We start from the raw sequence: 22,479 nt of genomic DNA, 5'->3' as shown, positions 1-22,479 counted from the left end.
TATTCAAACGTACTTGAGGATGTTTATTTAATGTAAAATTTGCCTACAAATCTATATTAAATCTGACATTACTTGAGTACGAGTACTTAGAAATGTTTGATTGTAAGACAATCAGTCTTTAGAGTGGGTTTTGGGTAATTTGTCCTGATAAGCTAGATGTCCATAAATGTCTACAGCAATAAGACAAAACACATCCGACTTCTTCTTCTCGAGACGTTATGCCTATTTATATGATACTAACTTTTGCCAACGGATTCGCCCACATTGTATTATCCTTCAAAATATTTTAGGTATGATTTTATTATACGTCTTTTAGCAAAAGCGCCAATCGAAAGGTCAAGTTTATCCAATTAGCGGGTAAACAATAACCATTAACATGACAGCTGTCGGTTACCCCACAGAGCGGAGTTATTTTTAGAAGCCAATTTCCTGGAAGCTTTCCGATTATTATTGGACGAAATTGTTCTGAAAAGACATTGTCATTATCTGATTATGGGCCTTTAGTAGTTGACATGTGAACGTCGTTTTCTTTGCATTTTTTTTGTATAATCCTTGTTTTGAGTTTATATAAGTATGTCGAAAAAATTATTAAATAGATATGTTAAAACACAAAATTTATTACACCGCTTTAAACTCTATATAATATGTTTTTAGTATTGCAAAATTTTACATTTATTGGCATTATAATTTTTTTGGCTTTTTTTTTGTCCGGCAACTAAAATGTTATTATCGAATACATCATGTACTTTATCGAAATTTTCGAATTCCACCTAAAATGTAGAAAATCCCAGAATTATTTCTTTTCTTTTACATCATTGGCATTTCTAAATAGAAATTCAAACAATTTTCAATGATCATAAAAAGTGTTGTGGCATGCACAAAAATTCGTGTTTACATAACTCAATCTATATAGGTATATAAAACTTTTGCGTTACTGAGTGAATCAAATCAAACAACTGATCTGACTGATAAACAACGCACAGCCGAAACTACTGTAGAAAGCTGAAAGTTGGTGTAGGTTCCTAGGACAGTATAGGGAAGCACTAAGAAGGGATTTCTTGAAATTCCCACGGGAACGAAACTGATTTTTACTCACAGAAGAAGCAAAAGCTAGTAATATATATAAATCATTACATAATATACCCCGCGCTCGTGGGAGGCAGTCTAGTTCGATAGGGAGTGTGACGTCACGTTGCGCGCGCATCCCCTGGCGGTCCATGGACTTCTGACCTTTACAAACACAGACGTTATAATGTTAGACATGTCCTACTTAGATAGATGTCACGTCATTGTTCGAGTTGGAAGATTCTCTACAAGGGAAAATTGAAGAGACTATACTATTTATCGAAAGAGTTTTATGTAAAAACATACACATAATTATTCCAAAATAACTGAGCATCGCTAAGTTTCAAGTAGCATTGTCATCATCAGCCATGATAGTTTAATTTAATATCTGTAGTTATTACTCCCAATGGGCAATGACGTTCCTTATGCTTATAGTTGGTGGATAAGGAAAACTATTTAAAATAATACTTACAAAATTGGTGTTTGGGACATCGAAAGCGAAGCATTTACTGATGAAAAAATTCAATAAAGTTTTTATTTATGTCTATTATTATAAAGAGGTAAACGTTTGTATGTTTGAGGTGGGTAATCTCCGAAACAACCGAGCCGATTACAAAAATTATTTCACCATTAGAAAGGTACATTATCCAAGATTGCTATAGGCTATATTTTATCTCAAAATCCAACGGGAGTGAAGCCCCGGGCAACATCTAGTCATACATATTTGAATTATTGGTTACTGTTTGTATATTCTTAACGTATTTAAATTAATAATTTTAAAATTATCTCCTTTGTTGACCGAAAGAAGAAAATGAGATATGGATAAATTTCAATGCTGTTTGTATTATGATAAACGTTTTATCATGGAATAAAAATTAGATCTGAGTTTCTTGCAGCTCTATTACAGCATCAGATTTAAGTTAATGTTCATTAAACATAATTAAACGGTATCTCGCAGACGGATAAGACGTTAAATCAGACAGTAAACAGTCTGTTCTGTTGTTTGTCGTAAATTCCTCTTTATTATATTATTTAGATATGGTATTTTATATATGGTGAAATTTTCGTGTACTGAATTGACCCAATTTACTTGATCTCTATTTATAGAATATTATTAGTAATTTTTATTTAGATAAAAGAAATTATTTTAGAAATAAAATTATTTTAAAGCTAGAGTATCATTAAAATGTAAAAAACTTTACTAAGTTTATTTTTATTCCACGGGGGCGGAATCAATGAGTAGACAACCCACTGGGCTCCTGCAGAAAGGGCTTCTGTGTTGTTCGAATCAAATATACTACTTTTAATATAATCGATTCTATTATTTATCATGAATATAATTGGAACCACGCACTTACCTAATAATTTGTTCTTTTCAGAGACACTCACCAAATCGACTTGCCGCCCTTTGGTCGCTACGCCACTGGCATTTTTTTCTTGGACAAACTCCACCACCAGGAGATTGAGAAGAAATTCCAGGAGTTGGCTGAAAGCCTCGATCTCAAAGTGATCTGCTGGAGGACTGTGCCAACCAAGAACGCGTCTATTGGTAAGAAAATAAAGCTTATTGTCCTGTAAATTGACTTTAAAATTGCGTTGCATGCAATCGAAAATACATTTTTTTAAAAATAACATCATTTCAGTTTTTAAATTATTATTTTGTGTTCATGATTCGCAACGGTCCATACCTGTCCAATCAGTATTTGAATTGTTCCATAATGAAAATCATGCTATTGTTGTTGTGTCGCTTCTATGAGAGTTACGGTTCTGCGATTTCTTTGCGACTATCATTACAGGTTACACGTAGTTGGGTCGAATGGGTCGACGCGGTCATGCGATGCTTGACCATATGGTTTGTTCTATTTAACATCTGAAAACACTGCGTTAAAACCACTCTATGTTCTATATTTTATACTAGTTGCGACTTGGTGCTGCATTCACTTGAGGATCTCATTTTTTCTTTCAAAAGCATCTAAATAGCACTTCGAATTACGAGTAAAAAAAATCAAATCTACTCTAGATTTGATTTTTTTTACTATTACTACTAGTACTATACAATATGTGTAGATATTGATTTTCATATATAAGAACTCGACGTTCTGGAAGTCTTGTAGATATATGAGTGATTTTAACGCAGGTTTAGTACCAATAAGTATTATAAGCATTGGTTTATCATTTCGACATATTTTTGACGTATACTTCTCAATGCAATGAACTATATCTACCAATTTCAAACGATTGCGATACGGACGTTTAGATGAAATTATAATTTATTGTTTTGACGTTGAAATGTTTACAGGCAAAGTTTATGTCGAATTGGTTTCTCCTTGACTCGGTCGTATCGTATCGTCAATCGTTATGACTTATAAAACAATCATTAAGTAAAACGTGATGCTGTTGTGGTAAAATAAAATAAAATTCAACTGCAATGTAATCAACTTAAGGTTCATTAATGATTGGCATAATCAAAATTAGTTTTCATGAAGTTATTTCTTAATGAATCTTAGGTTATATTGTTAAAACAACAATGGATTTAGAACTTGTCACGCTTAGATTTCGTCTTTAATTTGTTAAAACTCACCAATAGTTTGTCATTAAAACATTCATAAATGCTTAATTAGATTAACACAGACATTTCAATGTTATACCAATGTGGTGGATGGATGGATATTATACATTTCGAAAACGCATTTATGATGTTCGTGTGCCATATCGTATTCTTATTTATCATTTTCATAGCAACCATCAAAGTGTAATTAAACTTAGTATCACGAGGTGTGTAGTAAATAAGTTAATTAGCATAACTCCCCTCGGTAAAGTTAGTAATGAACTGTTTTGGCTGGCTTTCAGGTCAGGTGGCTCGTAACTCCGAGCCGTTTATGCGTCAAGTGTTTGTTACCGGAGATTTAGAAGACAACCATCTGTCCAGACAGGTGAGAAACGCCAAGAGGGAGACAACACACGAACACACACAATTAGAAAGAGATGGAGTATGAATTTGCAATTAACATTGCGAATTCAAACTCTAACATTTACTAGAGGAAAGGCACTCTTGGAGGTTTTTTTTCAGATCGTTGGGACGGGCGCCCGGGCCGTTCGTGGATCAACGATGCAAACGTAAATTGACACACCCTTTAGCTTAACCCTTTAGCGTGTCTGCTCGAGGGCCGTATGTGGACTTTGCGTGTGTTCCAGGTGTTTGTGCTGAGGAAGCGGGCTTCTCACGAGCTGGTCGTGCCCGGAGCGAGGTTCTACATTTGCAGTCTATCGCTGAAGACCGTGGTCTACAAGGGACTTCTCACTTCTAATCAGCTATGGGTGAGAAACTATTTAGTACACAATGAGATTTTTTAAATATCATTGTTAATTTTAGTACTTTATATGTATTATTTAATTGTAAGTTCAATGTTATGTTGTACTTGTACTGTAAGTCCATTGTACTAAAAAACTTTTTTCTATCATCGCGACTCCTTTTCAATTTTTTTTAAGTTTTATACGATCAATTTCGATATTTAACTTTAGAGCTTCGCCCATAAAAAAGTTACAGCATATTTTAAACTAAAGTATGTTTTATCACTGACGCACGTTATGATATTTGACATTGACAGAACAAGATAAAAGATTCTTTAGCTTCAGTATGCTTTAAGAGAAAGATGGTTTGAATCCGGCAGTTGGCTGATCACGAAATTATGCACAGGAATACTTCAAGGACCTGAGCAACCCGGCGTTCACCACGTACCTGGCGCTGGTCCACACTCGGTTCTCAACCAACACCTTCCCCAGCTGGGAAAGAGCGCATCCTTTGAGGTGAGAAATGAATAAACTGATATTTAAGTGCCAAAAACTTTGTTTAAAAAATTACTTGTCGATTCTCAAGATTACCTTTTAATAAAAAACTTAATTACAATTTTGAGGTGAGTAACGACGAATAAGCCAATCTTATTGTTTAAAACAACATTACTCTAATTTCATTTTTCGATTGCTCATTGTAATAAAAATCGATTAGGACATTTGGGGTAGCCACCGAAACACATACCTAATACCGTTTTATTTATAACTAGCTCCACCCCGGGGCTTCGCTCCCGAATTTCGAGATAAAAGTACCCTATTTGTTATTTCAGATTATATTATATCCGTGTACCAAATTTCATAACAATCAATCCAATAGATTTTGCGTGAAAGAGTAACAAAACAAACAGACATACACGCATCCTCCCAAATTTTCATTTATAATATTAGTAGGATATTAAGTTTTTTTTTTAGTTTACAGATACATTTCATTACGAAATATCTCATGTGACTATGTAAACCTATGTCTGTAATTTTGTCTTTGTCTTTAATTAGATGTGTTATTTACAGAGTGCTTGCCCACAATGGCGAAATAAATACGTTACGAGGTAACGTTAACTTGATGAAGGCTCGCGAAGGCGTCATGAAGAGCGAGCAATTTGGTGATGGTACGTTTGTTTCATTATTTAGTTGGTTTAATATATCTCATGTTTTAATATCAGTAGGTAATTTATTTGCATAGAATGTAGTATGGTTTCTCGCTGTTTCTCAGGGGTTTCTCGGCCATTTGTCTAATTGAAGTTTTAGACTTTGCTTTTTAATAAAATAATGCATATCCTTTAAAATAAAAGTGTTTAAGCTAAACTGGTATTTTTTTATTTGTGATGACCAGACAAGATTAAAATGTAGACATTATATTTTTCATACGGCCGCATGGCCGATGTCAACCTTTAGGAATGGTACTTTTAGTTGACCTGGCGAATTGCCTTGATATGGAGGAAGGATAGAGTAGTCCTGTTCTTTATCTGTAATATTCCTTTCAGAACTGAAGAAACTATACCCAGTAGTAGAGCCGAATCTTTCGGACTCCGGATCAGCTGACTGCGTGCTAGAGTTCCTGATGCATTGCGGACAGCGGTCCCTGCCTGAGGCGGTCATGACCATGGTGCCCGAGGCGTGGCAGAGTGATCCTACAATGCCGAAAGAGAAGCGCGACTACTATCAGGTAATTTGTGGTAAATAGTTATGTTAAAACGAGACGATATCCATTTACTCGATACTCTGCATTTACGGAGACAATTACGAAGTAGAAAAGCGGAGCCACTTTCTACTTTTCTACTTTTTCTCCGGTGCCCAGGCACCAACGCTCAAGTGGTAGAAGTAACTAGTAACACGCTAAGATTGAGCGAGTTATGCTACTATGGCACTAAGGACTAATTTGGCAAAATGCGAGTCACATTTTAAGAAGTAAATACATGTATTCTGCTGGATAGCGTTCCCTGCTTGAAACGGTTGACCACGGTACCCAAGCATGAATGACCACCCCACTGTTCAAATTAGTTTCGTCTCAGCAGTGGTCGTTCCGAAATGCCAGTAGTTTGTAGCTTGCGAGAAATTACTATTTAATATAAAATTGACGTGAAAAGGTGCCTGTGAAGGTCTAATTTCCGAATAGATTTCATTTGATACTAGGTATGCCGAAGAAGAAACGCGACTACTACCAAGCAATGTACATCAATGTCAAACGTGTGTAACACGACGAAGTGCAACGAAGCAATGGAGCCGTGATCTTATGAAATGTTTTTTTTTTATGTTGTCAAAAGACAAGACTATTTATTTGGAAAAACATGAGTTTATATTTTTTTACAATGTTAAAAGGAAATCTTTCTATTTCAGTGGGCCTCGACTGCTATGGAGCCGTGGGACGGGCCGGCTTTGGTATCATTCACGGATGGACGATACATTGGTTAGTTTTATTTAGATTTTTATCAATATTCTCTCCTTATTCGTATAAACTTACAAATGTTTTAATACATTTTTTTAATAACTTTTAAATTTTATTTATTCGACTCTTTTGTTGTATTGCTTCTTGCGCTTCTTTTTCTTGTTTTTGCTTTTTTTTTTGTAACTGTGTTTTCCTGGCGGTTGACTGGAAGAAATCCGCCGAAAATATAAGTCCGCCGTATTTTTTTATTTCTATTTCTTGTGTATCTGTGTTTTAATATACAATAAAGTCAAACAAACAAATGTTTGAGGAACTGAGTTTTAAAATAAGCCCCTGTCATTTTTTTACATGCAAGCACCAAAAACCTGTTTTGATTGTTTATGATAAAGAGGATATATTTATGAGTTTACGTTTGTTGCTTTTGTTCCAGGTGCCATATTGGACAGGAACGGGCTACGACCGTCTCGCTTCTACGTGACCAGCGAGAACGTGCTGGTGATGGCGTCCGAGGTGGGCGTGTACGACGTCGACCCTGAGAAAGTTATACACAAGGTACACCTAATTATCTTTACCATTTCATTTGAATTTATTTACGCCATTGTATTTTATATTTTCAAATTGCTACCCTGTAATTTATTTCTAAACTTTTATCTTTGCCGTGTGATTCCGCCCTAGAATAGCACCACTCCATATCTTCCCGTGTATATTATACTAGACGACTAAGGGACAACGGTTTACTACATGGACTCGATTTGTTTCACGTATTCAATACGATAAGATATACACCGACAAAGACGACGAAAAATAACATTTAATCTTGTTGCCCACGGCTCCGTTCGCGGCAAAAAGTAACCGCAAAACTCCACACCAAATATCACCTTAATCCTTTCTTCCGTAATGTCGTGAAGGACGGACAGACAAACACGCTTTCACATTTATAATGTTAATACATAAATATGGATTTATCACAGAGTCGTCTGAAGCCCGGCCGCATGTTGCTGGTGGACACAGAGGACAAGAAGATTATCCAGGATGTGGAGCTCAAGTTGCATATCGCAAAAAGCCGCCCACACTCCCAGTGGCTGAGAGAACAGGTGATTATTGTCACAAATACTGTACCATGTCTGTGTGCCTTACGGAGTAGACAGAGCCGAGGGTACGTCTTGCGTACACCGCCAAATTATTATACTTGGAATACATATGACAATTGGCTTAAAAATAAAAATTTATGAAAAATGTTTAATACATTTTAAGACTGATATACGAAGTATCTCTTAGTTTTTATTACTATATTTTTTTATATGTATATGTGATCATGTTCGGCCTTTTGTGCTGTTCTTGTTGTATTACACTGCATATTTAATATTGCACGTTTTTATATATTTCGTTGTGTTTTGATGCAACAATGTCTATTGTATTTTTAAATTTATAATTTGAGTGCGTTTGACCTCAATCTAGCCTAAGCAAATATGAGATTTAGGGTGTTACACGCAAGATCTAAAATAGCCTAATTCACTCATGCCTAGAGTACCTTTTTATTGTAAAATTCTGGAAATATTGACGCGGGGAATTTTGGAGCAAAATGATTTTTAGAGCGTGGTTCACCATCCAGCCCCCGTCACAAATCACGCATTATTTTTATACGACATCTGCTCGGAAAGAATCATATTCCATGTTTGAACTTATAAGTAAAATTACGTTATTGAAGTTTGTACAAAAAGGCGGCCGGAAAATTGTATGAAAATCCATTGTTCCCTTGGGAATAATAGAAGTTACAATCCGGCGTATACAAAATTGAACCTCGCTGCATCCAAACGTCAGTTTGACGTTCATATTTTTTTCTCTCGATCTGGTATACATTATCAACAAACGGGATTCATATTTATGTTTTTTAAATTATATTAATATATATAAATGTATTCATATATTTAAAAAACAATCTATTTCAAATTTGTGTGTCCACAACGCATCAACCACCATTAATATATGTCGAAATTTCTCTTTTTATGCTACAAATGATCTGGCGTTGGGATAACATATAACAAACAGATGGTGAGTGCTAGGTTTTAAATGCTTAGAATGAATGAAAAATGAGTGTCTTTCTTATGTTTTATTGCATTAAGTGTTCGATATTTGCTTCACTAATATGGGAGTAGGTATATATTATCTAGAACATGCCTTTCACGTGAGTCGAAGTCGAGTCGTGTCGTGGACGTGAAATGTACATACATTTTGTTTCTAACCGTTAATTTTGCTATCTACTCACTTGGTCTTATGACAGGTAGATAATGCTATATTGCCTTAAGTACACCATAGGTACATATATTTTTATAAAGAGCATTTTTGGACCTATTGGCGGCATATTATATGCATGTTACTTACAAAGGTACAGGCGCCGATCATGACCCACTTAATTATTTATTGTTCCAAATAAAAACATAAGTACTTCTAAATAGTTGGCTAACTTAATGCTAAAAGCGTTGTCTGTTGCTAACTTTTAGAACAGAAAAATAATTGTACGGCGCAAAAAATAACACAATATTATAATAATTAATTCATCTAAAACAAATTACAAGCTATGGCTTGTAGTTTGTTTTAGCTTATTTAATTTTAATACCATTGGTAAATTTGTAATATACTTCTTACACAAGTTGTTAATATACAACGCTCTTTCATCATTGTACTTGTTTTATTTTAAATTATAAACCTAAACCTTCCTCGGGAACCACACTATCTATTGTTGAAGACCGCATGAAAATCCGTGCAGTCGTTTATCGCGAACAGACAGACAGACACGGCAGAGGTCTTTTATAATATGCATAAGGATATTACGCGAGATATCATTGGCGCCTGTGTATATGTAGTGACGGCTTGTATATGTATAAAGTCTTTCGACGACTTGAATAAACTCTGACGTTAGTGTTAGCAAACAACATATTCGAAAAGAGAAGACAATGTATATGTAGGCACTAAAAACAACGTCCACGTTACGCCACGTTGAAAGCACTTTATATGAATATTCCATAAGTGTGATGGTATTTGGAAGTTGCGCAATTTTAATGCTTATGTTTGAAGATTTTAAATATTGTTGATTAATTACTAGCTTGCCCGCGCCCGTTTAATTTGTGCATCCGCTCATAGCTTACTAATATCAATATATTTTTCTAAGCAATATGCGTATACAACATTTTAAATTAGACCATCCGCTATACATCTAAGAAAACCGTATCAAATTCCATCCAGTATTTTTATTATATGTGTAAGTAGATATTTGAATATGCCTTTGGTTGACATTAAACGAGACACAAAAGAAATCTAATTGATTCATAAACGTTATACTATATCTTATTAGGATTTGGTATTCCGATTAATCACGTCTATACACCCAGAATAATGTCCAGCAAACCAGCAAAGGTTAGGTTTTTGCCTAATAAAGAGTGAAATCTGTACGCCAGTATATATTTAAACGAGCTATAGCAAAATACAAGATGTTCCCAAAGAATATTGACCGATCATGCGGTCGTAAAATCAGAGCAAAATAACCGATTCTTCCAAATTTAAAGGATTTTCACGCGGATCCCAGGTTCCGGATGTCACAAACGTGCATGCAACCGGAAACACACGAGAATTAGAGAGAGTGAGAGCCTATAAATAGACAAACTTAACGCTTTTTAATAAATGACATAAATCCAGTTCATCTGAATGATAAAAAAATCTGGTGTTTCACAGAATATCATTTGTGTGGTTTCTTTCAGATCACAATGGAGGACATACACAAATCGGTAGCCGATGAAGCTCCAGTGAATGGTGTACAAAATGGCGCCATTTCCGGTCTGTCCGATAAAAGGCTGGCCCTTTTCGGATATACCATAGAGTCTATAAACATGCTGTTGTTACCAATGATACAGAATAAGTGAGTTTTGTCATCATTATTTTTTTTTCTAATATTTCACTTTTTATCATTTTTTGTCTATTTTTCACTGTAAAAGTCTTTTTATTTGATCACTGTTAAGGCTTTGTTTCCTTCGAAAGTCGGAATGTGAAAATAAATGTTGATTAGTAACTACTAATTGAAACTTCAAATTAGCTTAGTAAGTTAGTTTTAAGTCCCAATCAACCATATGTCGTATTTCAGAATATATTTTATCTGCTTCACGTATTTCATCTTAATCGGCCTGGTAGTTATTGCTGCGAGATTGAGTAACAAATACCCTTACACACTCGAAATTTCCACATTTATAATAATAAAAGAGAAAAGAAAGAAATTGTTTATTCTGCAAACACATAAAATCCAAACATTAACACTTAAAGGATAATATCATTAGGATAGTGAGATATTCGTATATAATTATATTCAACTATAGACACATTTCTCACTTTAATTCTTCTCTTCTTTTTAGGCCTTATATATATTTTTCTAATATTTGACAGGAAAGAAGGCCTGGGCAGTATGGGCAACGACGCCCCGTTGGCTTGTCTGTCACAGTTCCAGCCGTTGCCCTACGAATACTTCAAACAGCTGTTCGCGCAAGTAACCAACCCTCCCATTGATCCCTTCAGGTAATAATACATTGTTATACCAATACTGAAGCGGTGGTAGTGTAATGGTTAAGGCCTGTGGGATCGAAAGGTCCCAGGTTCGAATCCTACTCGTGAGTTTGTATACCAATCTGACTCATGTATAGTAGTTTTCATCGTCCACCACTTGCTTCCGGTGAAGGAAAAACATCGTGAGGAAACCTGCACACTGGTTGATTATTAACTTGTGTGTGAAATGGAGAAGGCAATGGCAAGCCACTCCATTTATATTGCCAAAAAACCACGACCCTCAGTCACGAGGAATACGACTATGAAGAAGATACCAATACCCGCACAAAAATAATATGGTTTCTGTGCTCACACTAACACACTGACTGATATTTAGTTTTTCAGAAACCAATTTCGAATTCAGTTTATAAAGTTAAATGTGTATCAGCTTTGCATTCATGCGCCTAGAACACAAGATTGTTTTCTCACAATGCGGTATAAGATTTCTCGTAATGAGTTGACAAAAATATGATTGTGCAATACTTCCATCACCGATTGTGTCGATTTTCCTTTCATTTTAGTTCCCAAGCTGCATTTACAACAAATAATAATTATAAGCATAAGTTGATTTTGTTAACGTTAGTTAGTTTTCTAATATTTTACATGATGGTCTTGTGCAAAAATGAAAATTGGAAACGAAAATTCTACTTCATGCTCTAGTGCTAAAAATCAATTTCTAAGTGGCCTTCATACAAACTTTACTTTACCATGTGAAACTTTACGAACAAGTGATTTGATAAGATAGATAGATAATAAAACTTTATTCACCACCATTTTGAACAATTTTATTTATGACTTTTTTTTTTTCAGGGAGCGCATAGTGATGTCTATGTTGTGCCCCATTGGTCCAACGGCGAACATCCTGCAGCCGAGCGCGGAATTCGTGCACAGGCTGTTCTTGAAGCAACCCATTCTGTCTTTACCCGACCTTGAGGCGCTAAAGAGAACAAATCATCGTGGCTGGAAGGTTAGTTAGTTACATGTGCTAGATGGGAGGACATTTTATAAAAGCTAAAAAATATTTTAAATAAATATATATGTTAATTTACATCGATTACATTTTTTCAAAGATTTTTATTTATTTTTTATAGCTTTTATTTTAATTTCCGTTCTTTATTGTGTTGTTTTTTTTTTGCCCTTTGTGTTTTTATATGTATGTATCTTTTCCTGCCTGTGAACTGGAAGATATCTCTCAATGGTATATGTCTGTCTGTTGTTGCTTTTTCTGTTTTATGTGTCTTTGTGTTTTCTTATTTAAACAGAATTGTGATTATGTCATGATCTTGTGCTTCTCTGATATTGTTTTATTTATTTTTTTGAATTAGATTAATTTAATTTTACAATTACGTCGTGTATTATCAAGAAATGACGTTTTTTTTAGTAGAACAGAAGTTATTTCCTCATTTGTTTAATAAACATATAATTTTAGGAGGTCTACAAATCAACTTTGAGCAAAAATCCTATTTTTGTATGTATGTATGTACATACATACATCCATCCATACAAAAAATGGATTAACGCGTGGGTGTAACGCGATAAACTTTCAAACTATTTATTAAACAGTTATTCTGATTTTGATGAAATTTGAATGGGTCTGTCAATAGAATTTCGTCAAGTTTTTGAAATATTCACAATGTTGTAAAAAAAAAATTGTGTTCGCGAGTTTTAAGTTCGCGGCGAACAACTACACACACAGTTACAATTGAACGAGTATATCGATATTGGCAGACGCGCGTGATCGACTGCACATTCGAGCACTCGTTAGGGCCGGCGGGGCTGGAGCCGGCGCTGGCGCGCGTGTCGGCGGAGGCGCACGCGGCGGCCGCGCGCGGCTGCCAGCTGCTCGTGCTCAGCGACCGCGCCGCCGGCGCTCACAGGGTGCCCGTCTCCTCCTTGCTGGCGCTCGGTAACTATGCCCTTTGATGCCGTTACTTGTTCCGTCAAATATGCAAATATAGCCCCAAAGTTAATTCGACACTTGTGTTATGCGATACTAACTCAACGATACTAGAATTTGTAAAAAATACATATATTGGATAAACAACCAAAATCAAAAAAAAATAATTCCGTCATAAACCGACGCGACCGGGGATCGAACCCGGGACCTCACGGCTCAAAGGCAAACATTTTACTACTGCGCCACCGAGATTGTCAATATAATGCGAAAGTAAGTTTGTTTACTACATCTTCATGATCTATCTACTCAAACAATCTTCTTGAAATTTAGCATACATGTAGTTTGAATTATGGAGAAGGAAAAATTACCCGTTCCCGTGGAAAAATTACAGCTAGTATTTGCATAAAATGCACGTAGAAAAAGATTTCTAATAAATATGTTGAATAAACGTAACTCTTATTACAGGTGCCGTCCACCATCACTTGATCGAGACTCGCCAGCGGATGAAGGTCGGCATCCTAGTGGAGACAGCTGAGGCCAGGGAGGTACATCACATGTGCGTACTACTGGGTAAGCACATACAGTACGTTTATAAGTTACATCGGCATATTCGACGGCGCAGAATAGCGTATCTTACCGCTCTGTTCACGGGTAAATAAACATGGCGCGCTCTGATTGGTTAAATATTTTCGCGCCGTACAAAAATTAGACTTCTGCGCAGGTACATCGGTGTAACTTATAAAAGTGGTAGACATGTACCATAAATAAGCTATACTCTTCTCCTTCTCTCATCTTTTTCGCAAAAATCTCGTAAGTATTATGTAGACGGGGATGGGACGTCTACATGCTTTGTCCACGTCGGAATTTTGCCAAAAAAGTTTGTTTCGGGACCTCTATTTAAAAGCACACTCAATTATATAATGGCAATTTCACATTTCATTTGTTGGAGGCTGAAAAAATAATCAACACATTTAAAAATTTCGGCTTTTGCCCGCCCTAAAATATCTCTGAAATACGCCAATGGCAAGTACGAAGTTTTCAATATAAAATTTTGAATCACATTTCTTTATCAGTAACCATATGTTTTTCCACCCCAGTTTAAATATAACTGATAATGAACTTTTACGTTCAGGTTACGGCGCCGACGCAATATGCCCATACCTGGCCTTCGAACTGGCTTTCGCCCTCCGCAACGACGGCTTAGTGGACCCTACTCTCACCGACGAAGACATATATTTGGCCTACCAGACGGCCATTGAAACTGGTCTGGCCAAAGTAATGGCTAAGATGGGCATCAGTACGCTACAGTCGTACAAGAGCGCGCAAATATTTGAGGCTGTGGGTTTGAATGAAGATGTCATTGATAAATGCTTCAGAGGAACTCAGTCCAGGATTGGTACGTACCCTGTTTTGTAATTCAACTTGGGGCAAAAATACATTTTTGTATGTTTGTAACGCGATAACTTTCGAAGTTCACTAAAGGCTATTTTAGCATGACTACAATGAGTTTTGCATTGAAAATGTGCAATAAAACATATTTCTCATGTTTCTCAAAACTGTTTATTGACCGCAGGTGGAGTCAACTTTGAGATACTCTCCAAGGAAATATTCGATAGACACTCATTGACTTACGGTGACGCTGCAGACGCTCTCGTATTGAGGTATGTGGAATAAACTTTATAACTTAGCGATGATATATTCATATTTCACATGTTTCTCGCTTTGAAATACTTCATCCTGTTCTCGAATTATTCTCGCAAGTGAAAAATGTTAATTTACAAATTTGTTTTATTATTTTAGTCAGAAAGTTGTTGTATAAAATATGAAAGCAGAACGCTTAATAGATGAGGAAGAAAACTTGAGACACTCAAGTGAGAAAAATAGAGAAACATATGAATACTTTCCGGGATTTTTTTAAGCAATGGCCTGATGACTTAAAGCTAAAATACAGGAATGCGTAGAAGCATGCCTAGATATGCAAAAGTAGCAAGAAAAGAAAATTACTAAAAATAAGTTTATGTTTAGGAACCCGGGTCATTACCATTGGCGCGCGGGTGGTGAGAAACACATCAACGACCCGATGTCGATCGCCAACTTGCAGGAAGCCGCTGTCAACAAGAGTACATCTGCTTATGATAAATTCAGGTTAGTATTTTGATATTGATAAAAAAAACGTTTCTTTGTCGACATAGAAACGAAAAGTTCAAACTTTTGAGCAAATATTAACTATCAGCTGGAATTGCATCTAACACAATTGCCGTACGAAGCGACTTACAAATAGCTTAACTGCTGATAGGCAAAATGCATTCCCGATAAGGGTTGACGTCAGGCAGGCCCATATCTTAATTTAAGATGTGATGTGTATTGAAATCATCTGACGACCTGTGGCGTAGTGGTCACCACGCTCGTCTGTTCTGGATGTTCTGGGTTCGATTCCTAGCGCGGACAAATTTTTATACTGCGATCACAGTTTGTCTGCAGGAGTGTTTGTAAACAAGCTTAGTACTTAGTGTTGGACCGTTGAGTGTTGTCCATTTATTTATTCATTTTGTTACAGAGAAAGCGCTTTAGAATCAGTCCGAGCGTGCACTCTGCGCGGACAACTCGAGTTGGTAAAATTAGACGAACCAATACCTTTGAGTGAGGTTGAGCCCGCTTCGGAAATTGTCAAGCGTTTTGCTACAGGTAAACAAAATGCTTATTTCACAGGATTCAGTCATTTCTATTACTATTGCGTTTGCAAAAAAATTACGTCCGACATTGTGTTCTGTCTAATATATTCGATTGGTGAGTAAATGTTGAATTATTTTTGCAGGCGCTATGTCATTCGGGTCCATATCTCTGGAAGCACATACATCATTGGCCATCGCCATGAATCGCATCGGTGGGAAGTCTAACACCGGTGAAGGTGGGGAAAACGCAGACCGGTATTTAAATCAGGTAATTCATTATCTTACTATGATTTGTTACAATAAATGTGCTAGTTAAGTGTGCGCGTTTATTATGTGGAATTTACGTTTTCAATTTGGACGTCGACAATGCAACTTTGTTCTAGCGTATATTCCTACTAGCCCCGCTGGTCTTTAAGAGGGCACTACAATGAACATATTGCAGCTGTTAAAAGTTACGCGTCACTCTTCAGCTCTCGCAACTGTCTCCAAACCAAAAATCACTTCAATCCGCTATACAACACGATAGGTACGAATCTTATACGACATTGGCACCAGAAACGAGCCTAGAACTTCTTGAAAGGTCGGCAACGCTCTTGTTATTCGTAGTTTCTGGGTAGATGTGATTTTTTGATTAAAAACACTGCACATGGCGGTCTTACCGCTATAGCAACCCTATACCATAAAACATGCTTTGTCTTGTCGTGATAGAAAAACCTTTTCATCTAAGTAAACATAGTAAACATTATATGGATAACAAAAGGCTTAGTGTGAGTTTGCATTTCACTTCTAACTATCCAGTCGATTTGAAGTGAGACGCAGCGAATCAATCACATTGTCTTTGCGTCACATGGTTGTCGTTGCGTCACAATGGCGCAATATTATTGGTTCGCTGCATCTCACTTCAAATCGACACGATGGTGACATTTAAATAGAAAAGTCTCAATCCGCACATAGGACCCAGAATTCAACCGACGCTCGGCCATCAAGCAAGTGGCTTCAGGTCGTTTCGGAGTCACAGCCTCATACTTGGCGCACGCTGACGATCTGCAGATCAAAATGGCACAAGGAGCCAAGCCTGGGGAGGGAGGAGAGTTGCCTGGTATGTTTTTATTCATTTATCTGAGTTTTCTCAAAAATATGTACCTATATGTATTTGTGCCATATTTTATACAAATAAAAGATTATATTAGGTATTTCCTAATTTATCTATATCTGTCTAAAACTAAAAATATCTTCTTGTTATCCTTTCTTCGTATTAATAATTCGCAACAACACCCATAGTGTATTTTTGTTTCTGTGCCTTTCTCGCAAAATGTTTTTATATAAACGGTGTATAATGAAAGTACGTGTGACGTTATATGTTCATGACTCGGATTTCGTCTAATTTTAAATGCTATCTTATTTTTCAAGTTATTCGAAAGCTATTTGTACTTTAATTTTTCAGGAATTAATAAAATGCTTAAAGCTAGGAAATTCGTCGCTAGGGGCGCTGGTGTGTAGTATTTTGATGGTATTGCGAGTTTTCAATCTTTCAGGTTATCGAATTCTCATGCTAACGTTAGCTCCCATTGAAATAATGAAGAATAGTGTACACTATTCATGTTAACTCCTCTTACAGGCTACAAAGTGACAGAAGACATCGCCAAAACCCGCTGTTCTGTTCCTGGCGTGGGCCTCATTTCCCCTCCGCCTCATCACGACATCTACTCCATTGAGGATTTGGCTGAGTTGATATACGACCTGAAGTGCGCCAACCCTAACGCGAGGATCTCAGTGAAGCTGGTGTCTGAAGTGGGCGTTGGCGTCGTGGCTTCTGGAGTCGCTAAGGTGAGTTGTACAAAATTCTGCGCGGTGTATGGTCTCTCTTTGTCTGAGCGTTTCTCCAGTTTCTTCTTCAGCCATAGGGCGTTTGTTGATTTTTTCCAATATTTTCTCTTAAACTTCGCACAGTCTCCTCACATGTTGCCGAGGTGGTATTGTGGGTATTTAACCTTCAGCTGCCGTCGAAACTTAAACATATGTCCTCTGACAAATACGTGCAACGTGGTAACGAACATTTTTATTGAAGTACCCATGTCCCCCTCCCCCAGGGCAAAGCGGAACACATAGTGATATCGGGGCACGACGGCGGCACCGGCGCCAGCAGCTGGACCGGCATCAAGTGCGCCGGGCTGCCGTGGGAGCTGGGGGTCGCGGAGACTCACCAGGTGCTCGTGCTGAACGACTTGCGCTCCAGGTCACTGTACATTCTCAATTCTTTATCGATGTTGTGGTTCCGCTTCGACCAAATCAACCAAGGGATCAAATACCTGCATCTCTTTATGTAGTCCCTTAAATCGGAGCGTGTGTAGCCGATTTTAGGCTAATTACGCAAGGATCAGGTGGCGCTGAAATCGCACATTCGCATGCACTACTGATCTAGCATATTTGCACCTAAAAAGGGCCAATACATATCCTCCCGTGAATTTTATACGAAACGACTAAAGGACAGGGACTTGGTAGCTGATAGGCAATAGAAACATTGAGGAGAATTCAAACAGAAACGGTTGGTAAAGATTGTTCGCGATAGTAAAAAATACGTATGAACTTTCTTGTGTAATGTAGTTTTGACATATATATATATATATATATATATATATATATATATATATATATATATATATATATATATATATATATATATATATATGCATTGTTAAGTAAATGTTGTTAATAATATATATATATATATATATATATATATATATATATATATATATATGCATTGTTAAGTAAATGTATTATTATTATATAATTACGTATTTATACTGTAATTGTAAAAATAGTATATCTTTTAGGGTGGTGGTGCAAGCCGATGGTCAAATCAGAACAGGTTTCGATGTGATGGTGGCTGCCTTACTTGGCGCTGACGAATTTGGCTTCAGTACTGCACCCTTGATTGCTTTAGGTAATATTTTAATAAAATATAGTATATGTCACGTCAGCAGAGAAAAACATTGAACACTAAATATGCATGTTTGATTACAAGTCACGTTGCCGTGTTTCAATTTATATTTCCTTTGAAATATTTGATTATTTATGCTTCCCGAGGCTTCGCTCCCGTGGGAATATCAGGATAAAACCTATCTCACTCAAAAATAATGTAGCTTCCTACAGGTTAAACAATTTTAGAAATCTGTCAAGTTCTGCTCTGAAGATATTCCGAAGTCCAGCGGCTTAGCCGTGAAAACGTGTCAGAAATACACACATACATATAGATTTTAGTTATTATAATACAAGAATGGAGTATGGATCTATCAATAACTTGAGTCTTTCTGCTGCAAGCTGCAATACTATTGTATAAATATATTATATTTTCTCAGGCTGCACGATGATGCGCAAGTGTCACCTAAACACGTGTCCTGTTGGTATCGCCACACAAGATCCAGTTTTACGCAAGAAATTCGCGGGAAAACCTGAACATGTCATCAATTACTTGTTCATGTTGGCGGAAGAGGTATGTTTGTGTTTTAAAACTGATTTATAAAATGCAAATATATGTATATTGATAAATCACGCAGTTTGAGTTAGCCACCAAAGTAAGTTCGAGACTTGTCTCACACAAACAAACTCAACACAAACAATCATTTTAATGTATTATTATATATCCCTATAGTTTCTCGAAATTTTTAATCCCCTTAAATAATCATAAAAGCTATTGATCGATATCGTATAGAGTTTCGTATCTAAAAAGGTAAAAACGAAACCCCTTTAGCACAAAAATTTTCCATTTTAGCAATGCTACAGAGGTTATTGCAATATCTTAATGAGATGATGAGACGGACCTCTCTTTTTTTGTTTGTTGAAATTTGTGTTTGTGAAGTCAATTTGTTTTTAAGCCATTTCTCATTAAAACTTCTAACATTATAATATCAAAATGTGAAGCTGTTTTCTAAGCCATTTTATTATTTACAGGTGCGCCAACACATGGCCGAAGTGGGTGTGCGCCGGTTCCAAGAGTTAATCGGTCGTACAGATTTACTGAAAGTGCGAGAAAACAACGAAAATCACAAGGCTAGGATGCTGAATCTCAGTTTGATTCTCAAGAACGCTTTACATATGCGACCCGGAGTGAATATCGTGGGAGGATCTAAGACACAGGTTTGTATGTCTGTTTGTTTTGTGTTGGAATGGGCGAGAAAATAATGACAAAGACAATTTCATTGCTTAAATAAAAGACACTACATTCACACGTAACACTATTCTTCTTCTCACAGGACTTCCAATTGGAGAAACGTCTAGACAATCAGCTGATAGAGAAATGCGCGGGAATCCTGGACGGCTCTCAAAAGTGTGTCGACATCAGCATGCGTATAACCAATGAGGATCGCGCTTTTACTTCCACATTGTCGTATCACATTGCTATGTAAGTCTATAGCTCTCTCTCTCTCTCTCTCCTAGTTGAGCCTAACAAGGCAAAATAATGTGTATCAGCTATCTCTATTTGACATTGTGAAAAAATCATAGATATTATTATTTGACTCAATGCAAGCACATTTAGTTTTTTTAAAATAAAGCTACGAATACACTAAGCAAAATTTTACACTATATCTTACGCATTACAATTGACTCGAGTGAAATAGTACATAGTCGATCTCACTCATGCAAATTGTAATGAAAAGGAAAGAAACGAATGTTGCGCGTCGAATGTTCCATAGTGTAACCGTTGCTTAAATTACGAAGTCACGCAAAACCATTATTGTAACAGGAAATACGGCAACTCAGGCTTGCCGGACGACACAAGAGTCAACATCAGCCTGCAGGGGTCTGCGGGACAGAGCTTCTGCGCGTTCTTGGCTAAAGGCGTCACAGCCACCCTTGAAGGAGACGCCAATGATTATGTTGGTAAGTAAGCAGCCAAGGTCACACTTATAAGTTCTCAAGTGAATTCATTTCTTAATATGAGTATGACTAGCATATTAATCCTTATGATTAAAAGTTATTTCGTCATCAAGATAATTTCATCAACATAAATCCTTTACAGCACAAAATAAAAATGCTTTACAGCACATAAATTGGATGAATAGATTCTTAAATATCGTGGAATAAAAAAATACGGACGCCAAATTATTTCGGGGCGCAAAGTTAAAAAACCCACATCAATAGACATTGTGTAGTTTTAAAGACTATAAGCATACATAGGGTTCAGACAGCGGGAAGCTACTTTGTTTTATACCATGTAGTGAAGATTTTTTAACCCTAACCATTCTCCGTAGGCAAGTGTCTATCGGGTGGCACAGTGATCATCTACCCTCCGAAGAATTCACCGTTCGAGTCCCATCTCAACGTGATCGTCGGCAACGTCTGTCTGTACGGAGCTACCTCGGGAAGGGCTTACTTCAGGTTAGTGGAATTGTGGATTTTTTTTATGTAAGAAACCGACAACACTTCTTAAATAACCATGATATAGTCATATATAACGAAGTAAGAATGATATTTTTATAAAGGTCTGACACAAAATTTGAATTTTCCAAAATGAGCACTTAACGCGCTTTCGACTTATGTGAATATTCTTTAAATTCTTATGTTCTTGCGAGTTTGTTAGCTATTTTTTAATATACATTAAAAATCATCAAGAGGCGGTGCCTGCGGACCATGAGTATTAAGAAACCTAGAGTAATAAACAATTTTATTATTATACTAGCGTTTGCCCGCGGCTTCGCCCGCGTGAATTTCATAGCAAAATCTCAGTATTTTTTTATCGCGTACCTACTCTGTAAGACTGGTAAACATATATAATTCAAATTAGCATTTTTTCTCATCTTTAGTTCTATTTCCTGTTTCCCGCTGCGTGTCTCACCCCGCAAACTTGTCCAATCCTGATTCCTGCTATGTAATGTAAAGTAGATATCCCCTACCGTTTCCTACATATCCCGCTCCGACTCCCACTCCCGCTTTCTGCAAAGCGTGCCGTCCCATTTTCCATGACATTTTACGTCCCGGATTTAATTACACAAACTTAAATTAAACTGTTTTACTATTACTGTTATTTACTACAAAAAGTAAGTGTGCCAATTTTCAGCTTGTTATTTAGAAAATTGTACTAAGTCTTATACAATCTTTCACCCCCCTTTTGAAGGGGTTGATTGATCTGGCTGAATACTAAAATGCCTGTAGCAATCTCGGATAATGTAGCTATCTAATAGCGAAATAATTTTTTAATTCGGTTTTTTTTTTTTAATTTAAAAGTTTTAGTGGCGCCATCTAGTGATTTATATCGGAAGTACAATATATATATCATTTTGTCTCAACGAAACCATAGCGCGTTTTAAAAGTCTTGGTGGCGCCATCATGGCTTTATGTTCAAAACTAAAATATAACAAAATTAAATTGTAAATTGATGCCTTCCAATTATATCTATATCAGACTTTCATCGATAAAAAAAAAGTTTATTTCTGTTTACACCTTTCTCCAAAATTTTAAAGTAAATCGGCTCCGTGGATTGTTATTTTAATTTCCCCACAGGACCCTCCTCGTTTTCCGGG

At 36.5% G+C, this 22,479-nt stretch overlaps 1 protein-coding gene across 3 annotated transcripts in view; it reads left to right on the top strand.

The window, feature by feature from the left end:
* LOC128670487 (uncharacterized protein) overlaps positions 1-22,479 on the top strand; it is a 56,317-nt gene that overhangs the window by 18,575 nt on the left and 15,263 nt on the right. Inside the window, exons 4-31 of one of the 3 annotated variants that reach the window (XM_053746184.2) lie at positions 2,445-2,614; positions 3,916-3,998; positions 4,261-4,383; positions 4,763-4,872; positions 5,425-5,522; positions 5,898-6,079; positions 6,751-6,820; positions 7,230-7,351; positions 7,771-7,893; positions 10,555-10,712; positions 11,231-11,359; positions 12,197-12,353; positions 13,115-13,292; positions 13,749-13,853; positions 14,416-14,679; positions 14,857-14,944; positions 15,309-15,428; positions 15,841-15,968; positions 16,099-16,223; positions 16,910-17,054; positions 17,574-17,782; positions 18,046-18,191; positions 18,793-18,902; positions 19,318-19,451; positions 19,910-20,095; positions 20,212-20,360; positions 20,703-20,839; positions 21,211-21,337. In XM_053746184.2, coding sequence (XP_053602159.1) covers positions 2,445-2,614; positions 3,916-3,998; positions 4,261-4,383; positions 4,763-4,872; positions 5,425-5,522; positions 5,898-6,079; positions 6,751-6,820; positions 7,230-7,351; positions 7,771-7,893; positions 10,555-10,712; positions 11,231-11,359; positions 12,197-12,353; positions 13,115-13,292; positions 13,749-13,853; positions 14,416-14,679; positions 14,857-14,944; positions 15,309-15,428; positions 15,841-15,968; positions 16,099-16,223; positions 16,910-17,054; positions 17,574-17,782; positions 18,046-18,191; positions 18,793-18,902; positions 19,318-19,451; positions 19,910-20,095; positions 20,212-20,360; positions 20,703-20,839; positions 21,211-21,337 — 3,876 coding nt within the window. Of the gene's footprint in view, positions 1-2,444; positions 2,615-2,895; positions 2,918-3,915; positions 3,999-4,260; positions 4,384-4,762; positions 4,873-5,424; positions 5,523-5,897; positions 6,080-6,569; positions 6,575-6,746; positions 6,821-7,229; positions 7,352-7,770; positions 7,894-10,554; positions 10,713-11,230; positions 11,360-12,196; positions 12,354-13,114; positions 13,293-13,748; positions 13,854-14,415; positions 14,680-14,856; positions 14,945-15,308; positions 15,429-15,840; positions 15,969-16,098; positions 16,224-16,909; positions 17,055-17,573; positions 17,783-18,045; positions 18,192-18,792; positions 18,903-19,317; positions 19,452-19,909; positions 20,096-20,211; positions 20,361-20,702; positions 20,840-21,210; positions 21,338-22,479 lie in introns of those variants that run through there. The other 2 variants (XM_053746185.2, XM_053746186.2) reach the window with 2 other exon arrangements.

The sequence above is a fragment of the Plodia interpunctella genome, chromosome 6 (genome assembly GCF_027563975.2).
Source record: "Plodia interpunctella isolate USDA-ARS_2022_Savannah chromosome 6, ilPloInte3.2, whole genome shotgun sequence".
Lineage (NCBI taxonomy): Eukaryota > Metazoa > Arthropoda > Insecta > Lepidoptera > Pyralidae > Plodia > Plodia interpunctella.
This window is presented reverse-complemented; position numbering and strand designations above follow the sequence as displayed.